This window comes from Sinocyclocheilus grahami, unplaced genomic scaffold (assembly GCF_001515645.1).
Source record: "Sinocyclocheilus grahami isolate Dianchi unplaced genomic scaffold, SAMN03320097.WGS_v1.1 scaffold79.1, whole genome shotgun sequence".
Taxonomy (NCBI): Eukaryota; Metazoa; Chordata; class Actinopteri; order Cypriniformes; family Cyprinidae; genus Sinocyclocheilus; species Sinocyclocheilus grahami.
In genome coordinates, this window is record NW_015505258.1 from 1,719,931 (window position 1) to 1,728,214 (window position 8,284).

Sequence of the window (8,284 nt, forward strand, 5' to 3'; positions counted from 1 at the left end):
CGGGAAATAGTTAGCGCAAAATCGTCCCAGTACTTTAGTACCATACGTTTAGTTCTGGAACTAAAGCGGTGCGAAAAGGCCTATAGTCCTTGAGTGGCCCAGCCAGAGCCTGGGATTGAACCCAATCAAATATTTCTGGAGAAACCTGAAAATTTGCGCCTGCCCCCATCCAACCTGATAGCTTAAGAGGTGAGGAGAAGAATGGCAGATAATTGCCAAATGCTGATGAACAAAGCTTGTCGCATCATAGGCCTACCCAAAAAGATTTGAGGCTGTAATTGGTTCCAAAGGTGCTTCAATAAAGTATTGAGCAAAGGCTGTGAATACTTATGTACATGTGATATTTTTTTTCTTTCTTTTTTTTTTTTTTTTAATAAATTTGCAAAGATTTCAAACAAACTTATTTCACGTTGTCATTATGGGGTATTGTTTGTAGAATTTTGAGGAAAATAATTAATTTAATCTATTTTGGACTTTCTTTTTTTTTTTTTTTATAAATTTGCAAAGATTTCAAACAAACTTATTTCACGTTGTCATTATGGGGTATTGTTTGTAGAATTTTGAGGAAAATAATTAATTTAATCTATTTTGGAATAACTGGCTGTAACATAACAAAATGTGGAAAAAGTGAAGCTCTGTGAATACTTTCCGGATGCACTGTACATGTGTTTTTATTTTATTTTTTATAATTAAATATTATTTAAAAAATGAATATTATGTTCTGTAAAAAAAAGTTTGTAATTTTATTGGTCTCAGTATGAAAGCATCTTTATACATGAAAATATACATTATCGGTATAAAGTTTGCAATAAGAAGATTTTTGAATGTCTTTGAATTCTCATCAAGGCAACCTTTATTTGATAAAAATACAATATTGTTAAATTTTCTTATGATTTACAATATCTGTTTTCTATTTTTAATATTTTAATGTTTAAATATTCAATATTTGTAATATTTAATTAAATATTTTTTTATATCAGTTATTAATCTCCGATGAATAGAAAGTTCCATTAACAGCATTCATTTGAAAAAGAAATATTTTCTAACATTATTAATATCTTGTCATTTTCGATCCATTGTAATGACTCCTTGCTGAATTAAAAATCTATCTTTTATCTTTCTTACCATTCTTAATTAAAATTTTTCTTACCCTAAACTTTTCAGCAAAAGCTCTTTTCAGCATTCATAATAAGAGATCTTTCTTGAGCTTTTGACCAGTAGTGTATAGCTGCCTTATTTTAAAACAAGGTCTTTCAAAAGGATCATCTCATTTTGGGGTCGGTGGCATCAAAAAAAAAAAAGAAGGCTTGAACCTGAGATTACACATAAATAATTTTCCAGAAACAATGATCAGTTGTGCAGTTTTCATACATAAAAAAAAATATTGAGAAAAAGGGCTGTGTAATAAATCATAGTATTGACCTCTTGGTCCTTGCCCTCCTCAGAGACCAGAGTGTTTACATCTCTACGCACCGCCGTTCGTCCTGGCACCAGTGAAGGACAAGCAGACAGAGCTGGGTGAGACTTTCGGAGAGGCTGCCCAGAAATACAACGTGCTGTTTGTGGCCTACTGCCTGTCACATGACCAGAGGTGGCTCCTGGCTTCATGCACAGACCAGTACGGAGAGCTGCTGGAAACCTGCGTCATCAGCATCGACGTACCCAACCGGTGAGCACTCAAGAGTTGGTCTTTGTTTGACTTAGTTTTGCTCAAGCCCAGGCCTCTGTTTGTGACTGGGGCGTTTGTGTGTTTTCACACAGAGCTCGGAGGAAAAAGGGCTCTGCACGACGACAGGGCCTTCAGAAGCTTTGGGAATGGTGCCTGGGCCTCGTACAGATGACCTCACTTCCTTGGCGCATTGTGATTGGCCGGCTCGGAAGGATCGGTCACGGGGAGTTACGTGGTAGGTTTTGCAATTATTCTAAGTGTTTGGCATCATGTGCCATTTGCTATTGATCTAACTGCTGTTTTTACTCCAATCAGATTGGAGTATTATGTTGAGTAGGCGAAACTTGCAGTCTCTCAGCAGACGACTGAAGGAAATGTGTAGGATGTGCGGCATCTCTGCCGCGGACAGTCCTAGCATCCTCAGTACCTGTCTAGTCGCCATGGAACCACAGGCTTCCTTTGTCATCATGCCAGGTAATTAATATGGCGCTTTCACACAGAGCGGTTGTTCTGTACTTTGTCTTTGTTCATTGTATCCTTTCAGACCTTTAGAAACTTTTGCATATTTGATGAAAGTTCATAATTTTCCCTCCCTTTTCTGTTTCTCCATAGACTCAGTGTCCACGGGCTCCGTGTTTGGCCGCAGCACGACCCTGAACATGCAGTCGCAGTTAAACACTCCTCAGGACACCTCCTGCACTCACATCCTCGTGTTCCCCACTTCTGCTGGCCTCCAGGCTTTTAATCCCAACAACGGTCAGACATTTTCACATCCACCCCACCAAGCACTTCCACTTATTGCTTGTGTGTATAGGAGGCTAATATACATTCTCATTGTGTTTGCAGATGTCACAGATGGCATGGGTGGCATGGATGGGATCTTAGACCTGCTGGCAGAGAATGACCTGGTTGATCCTGATCTCATTAACATCTTACCCAACTCTCCCACCACCTCCCCAGTACAGTCGCCAGGCTCACATTACCACCACGGAGGAGACGGCAGCAAGGTGAACTGATTTGCTCTGTCTTTTTGAAGAATTTCTGCATATAATGCCAGTCAATATTTTTGAAAGAAGTCTCTTATGTTTACTAAGGCTGCATTATTTGTTAAAAATACAGTAAAAAGAGTAATATTGTGAAATATTATTACAATATTTTTTTATTACATGTTTATTTGAATATATATTCTAAAATATTAATATGATTCAGCATCATTACTCCAGCCTTCAGTGTCACATGATTCTTCAGAAATAATTCTAATATGCTAATCTGGTGCTCAAAAAACATTTATTATTATTATCAGTATTGGCAACAGTTTTGCTGCTTTAATATTTTTGTGGAAACTGTTTTTGATGATTATATGATGAATAGAAAGTTTAAAAGAACAGTGTTTATTTGAAATAGAAATCTAAACTAAGTTTAGGGCTAATGAGAAATTATTTTGAATTTTATCCATACTATTGCATAACCATTTTAAGTGGCTGTAGTAATTTCTCATAGCTCTGAATCCACCCTCTCGCTATCTCTCTCTCCCGTCCTCAGGGCCAGAGCACAGACAGGATGGAGTCTCACGACGAGTCTCCTAACATCCTCCAGCAGCCCATGGCTCTGGGCTACTTTGTGTCCACGGCTAAAGCCGGCCCACTGCCTGACTGGTTCTGGTCATCCTGCCCACAGGCAAAGAACCAATGTCCTCTCTTCCTGAAGGTAAGCTGTTCAGTTAATGTAATAATCATTTCACTCAAGAGATACTTTACAGCTTTATTGTCCAAATCATGTTTCACAATCTAATCTGTTTAACAGAGCTGCAGAGGTGTCATATAATGAATGTTTCTGTCTTCCTGTCAGGCTTCTCTGCACCTTAATGTTTCGTCAGTGCAGTCAGATGAGTTGCTGCACAGTAAACACTCTCACCCTCTGGATTCCAGCCATACCTCAGATGTGCTCAGGTATCAGCTGGACCCCTTACACGCACTCTTCCCTATCTCCCTTGTCTCTGATATATTTCTGTACATTTATGAATTTATTCCACATGGTGTAATCCTCATGATGCTATTTCATACTTGTTGGAGCTTCCATAAATCCACTTTACAAGGAGAGCAACTGATTTATGATCAATTCCAGACTGGATTTGATTTATGAATAAATTGCTTTCCAGAAAGTATTTCTTTTAAAGCCATTAAAAACTGTTTATTTAAAGGAATGGTTCACCCCGCAGTCATCATGTTTCAAACCCATGGGACTTTCATTCATCTTAAAAACACAGATGAAGATATTTTTAATGAAACTTACGATTTCATTCCCACCATTAAAAGTTAATTCCACCAAAACATTGACGCTTCAAAAATGTTCATAAAGACATAAAGAAATCCATATGAATTAAGTAGTTAATCTAATTCTTCTGAGGAGACATGATTTTTAGAATTTTAACTAAGATTTATCAATATAACTGCATTTATATAGTTTTAAGACTTATTGGGACCCCTCTGGAAATTTGGCCTCTAATCACAAATCTCATCAAATATGCTCAACAGAAGCTCAAAATATATACATTGATCATTGTTAATATTTGAGCGAAAGTATAAATTAAATCCGTTTAGAAAGAGATCGTCTCTTCAGGAGACTTAAACCACTTGATTCACATGGAGCACTTTTACAATGAATTTTTAATGAAATGGACTTTCAATGCAGGTGTCTTTAAAAAAAAAATGTAGGCCTAAATTTAAGATTGATGAATTTGAAATGTATACTTTTAAACATTTTTTCACAATGAACAGATTTATGCTGATTCTAAGCAGTTTGAATTGTTTTTTTGAGTGCAGAAATCTTACCTCTTTCATTTATGTATGTGTGCGTGACAAATATACACCACAGTAAGTTTATTAGTTTATGGTGAAATTTTGGAATCCAAATGGATGGAAATTTTATATGCAACTCAAATACATAGATCTTAAATTCAGGCCTAAATATTTTTTGAGTGCGTTTTGAAAATAAATGCAAGTCTTGTGTGTTTGGAATGACATGATGATGTGTATTTAATGAAATAATTGTACTATCCACATTTTTAAATGAATAAAGGATTTCTTACACATTTGTTGTTTTTGCAGATTTGTGCTGGAACAGTACAACGCCCTGTCATGGCTGACCTGTGACCCAGCGACTCAGGACCGCCGCTCTTGTCTGCCCGTGCACTTTGTTGTGCTCAACCAAATGCACAACTTCATAATGAACATGCTCTAACAAATGAGGGGTTCTGCACAAGCGTTGCCATGATTTCTCACAGCAGACCCTGCAGAGACACAGCATCACTGCACTGCCGCCGCAGGCTGGACAAAGCCACTTCAATCAGACAGCGCACTTACTGCGATGCCAGGCTGCCCAGTTCATGCCAAGTGTTCATCTCACAGCAACTGGAGGCAAAGGAACTAGTCCATCTCAATGAACTCAAAGTCCTGATAATGGCCTGAAAGTGCAGTTTGGGTCAGGTTTTATCCAGTTGAAATGCCTGCATATATCTTATTTATTGTACGTTTTTAAATGTGTAATTTCTTAATCTTTTATATTATATAAAGGCAGGAAGCTGCATATTGCCGCCTTAAATGAATTGAAAATGGTTTGTCATGTATGTAATTGTCTTAATTACAGAACCGACAAGTGAATTTGCTGTAGGTGGCTTTTAGAGGAATATTTAGAGAAATATTTTCTCCACAATTTTTACTGTCACAGTGTACAGACGAAGTATACAGGAGCTCGCGTTCTTACCTTTGTGTGGTGGGGACTTTAAGATAGTCTGTAGCTACAGAATTCCTGTACAGCAATTTAATGTGTTCAAATAAGAGGACAAGAGGAACATTGTCGGATTATATATTTTATATCACAGATTTAGAGAATTGTGTGTGTGTATATAAATGTGTACATACAATTGTGTGCCGCTATGGATGGTGCAGCCAATGTTTTAGGAATAAAGTGTGTAAAACCTGAAACCCGTGGTCGTCATTGCACATTCTGCTTGATTTTCAACAAATATCTTGGGTTTCTAGGGAAAAAATGAGACGCCATATTGCAGGAGGTTTCATCATACTCTCCAGGTATGAGAAGCCCTCGAGGGAGAAATTGCTGTGTATTTATTCTGCTCAAATCCCTGTGAAATGACACTGCTATTCTCATCAGGCCGGTTGGTGACTGACTGCATATGCGCTCGTTTCCTGATGGAGCTGAACCAGAGGCTGAGCTATGAATGTGTGGTGTTAATAGTATTGTAACTGTTCATTGAGATCTTGGGCACCGCATCACTCTATATTGTCTTCACTACTTTTGGCATGATGGTTATGGCTCCTGGGGAATTATTATAACTTTTTTTTCTCTCTCTCAGAGTCATGTACCAGTTGCATGTGCTACTGCTGATAAAAACACCTTCATCTGTAGTGTCAAAACATTTTCATTTTGTTCTGCAGTCTGTCTTGGAAATTGCTCATTTGAAAGATGTGAAATTCCTGCAGGCACAGAGATGTGCATAACATTTATAAGCATGATATGAATAGTGTAATTTTTTTAAAATTATTATTTCTTAAGACACATATGTCCCAGGGCTTAGTTTTTATTAAAACTAACAGATTTCAACAGGGTTTTTTTTCGTGCATTAGTTACATAAAAAATTATTATTTTTTTAATATGCCTCATAATTTATTTTTGCTTTTTAATGAGTACAGGTTTTACTACTATAAATTTTAGTTTTATGTCTTAAAACATGGGAATATATTATTTAAATAAAAAATGTGTGAAAATCTATTTCAGTTTTGACTGTCCCTCAGAGCTGGTGTCATTTTCACCACAACCAAAGATTCTGCCCCAATGAAGCCTTTTCAAAAGTTAGTTTACATCGTGAAGAGCTTGAGGTGAGTTATGGGACGTGTTGTATGAAGAAAACAGAAAAAACAAGGTAAATATTCCTGTTAACGGAACATTTTTTTTATTGTCCGCCATTTTCCAGTCAAAGTGTAATTTGGACAGTTATTTCAAAAAAAATATTGTGTAATTTTTTTAAAATTATTATTTCTTAAGACACATATGTCCCAGGGCTTAGTTTTTATTAAAACTAACAGATTTCAACAGGGTTTATTTTCGTGCATTAGTTACATAATTTTTTTTTTTTTTTTAATATGCCTCATAATTTATTTTTGCTTTTTAATGTGTACAGGTTTTACTACTTTAAATTTTAGTTTTATGTCTTAAAACATGGGAATATATTATTTAAATAAAAAATGTGTGAAAATCTATTTCAGTTTTGACTGTCCCTCAGAGCTGGTGTCATTTTCACCACAACCAAAGATTCTGCCCCAATGAAGCCTTTTCAAAAGTTAGTTTACATCGTGAAGAGCTTGAGGTGAGTTATGGGACGTGTTGTATGAAGAAAACAGAAAAAACAAGGTAAATATTCCTGTTAACGGAACATTTTTTTTATTGTCCGCCATTTTCCAGTCAAAGTGTAATTTGGACAGTTATTTCAAAAAAAATATTTATTTGTGAGTATTTAAAAGCTCTTTAACATTAGCATTAGTAGTGCAGAGGTGTCGGACATTTAATTTGAAAAATGTTTCCATAACCGTCATTTCATTTAATCTTTTGATTGAACGAGAATACGTCTTTAAGTTGTAGTAGAAATGACACCGTGATGGGGAACTTAGTAAAAAACGACTATATCCTCCACGTTGAATATATTATTCTGTATTGTTAGTGGATAAATTCAATACATTTATGTGGAAAGTGAACATTATGACAGCCATGGTAAACTTTCAAGCTGCATGTTGAGTAATGTACAGTGTTGCACTGTAGTATGTAGTTGTACAACCGGAACAAAAACGAATTGAACCGAAATGCAACTGTTGTATGAGAGATTATTACAGTATGTATTATTTTGCTATTAAAAACAGTAGTAAAAATAAGTGTAAATTAATAACAAATTTCTATATTCTGTTGAAAATTAAATGCCTGCGTGTACAGTGTTGCACTGTAGTATGTAGTTGTACAACCGGAACAAAAACGAATTGAACCGAAATGCAACTGTTGTATGAATGAATGAATGAATGAATGAGTTATTTTTTTTTTTTTGTATGAGAGATTATTACAGTATGTATTATTTTGCTATTAAAAACAGTAGTAAAAATAAGTGTAAATTAATAACAAATTTCTATATTCTGTTGAAAATTAAATGCCTGCGTCCCAATCTGCACACTATCCATCCTAAAGTCTATGTGATATTAGGAATTTTCAATACTATTTAGGGCAGATGGGGTGGATAGTATGCACATTGGGACGCAGGGAATGTTTCGTGGAGTTGTATGTGTCCAGCAGGTGGAGCTGTCGCGCTTTCATTACATCCTGAAGCCGCTGAAGAACTTCCACCTCTCAGGTGGACAAAAACATGTCCACATATGATGCTTGCTATCATATCGATTATCTGAGCAATTCAAGTACATTTCTTTACTTTATTTTGAGTGCTTCAGCTAATGCAGCAAACCTTTAACGTCTGTAAACCTATTCTGAAACTTATGAATAATGTCTTTCAACATTTTTTATGGCTGATTTTCACTTGTCATCAGGGCTTGAGTGCAGCTT

The 8,284-nt window shown here is 36.0% G+C and overlaps 1 protein-coding gene across 1 annotated transcript in view; it reads left to right on the top strand.

Moving 5' to 3' along the window:
* The window catches only part of LOC107586266 (mediator of RNA polymerase II transcription subunit 13-like), a 33,009-nt gene extending 27,357 nt beyond the window's left edge, over positions 1-5,652 (top strand). The window contains exons 17-24 of the mRNA XM_016273545.1: positions 1,446-1,669; positions 1,762-1,904; positions 1,985-2,143; positions 2,282-2,425; positions 2,516-2,676; positions 3,212-3,376; positions 3,518-3,618; positions 4,777-5,652. Of these exons, the coding sequence (XP_016129031.1) occupies positions 1,446-1,669; positions 1,762-1,904; positions 1,985-2,143; positions 2,282-2,425; positions 2,516-2,676; positions 3,212-3,376; positions 3,518-3,618; positions 4,777-4,909 (1,230 nt within the window). The 3' untranslated portion in view covers positions 4,910-5,652. The remainder of the gene's footprint in view (positions 1-1,445; positions 1,670-1,761; positions 1,905-1,984; positions 2,144-2,281; positions 2,426-2,515; positions 2,677-3,211; positions 3,377-3,517; positions 3,619-4,776) is intronic.
* Positions 5,653-8,284: the final 2,632 nt, after the last annotated feature.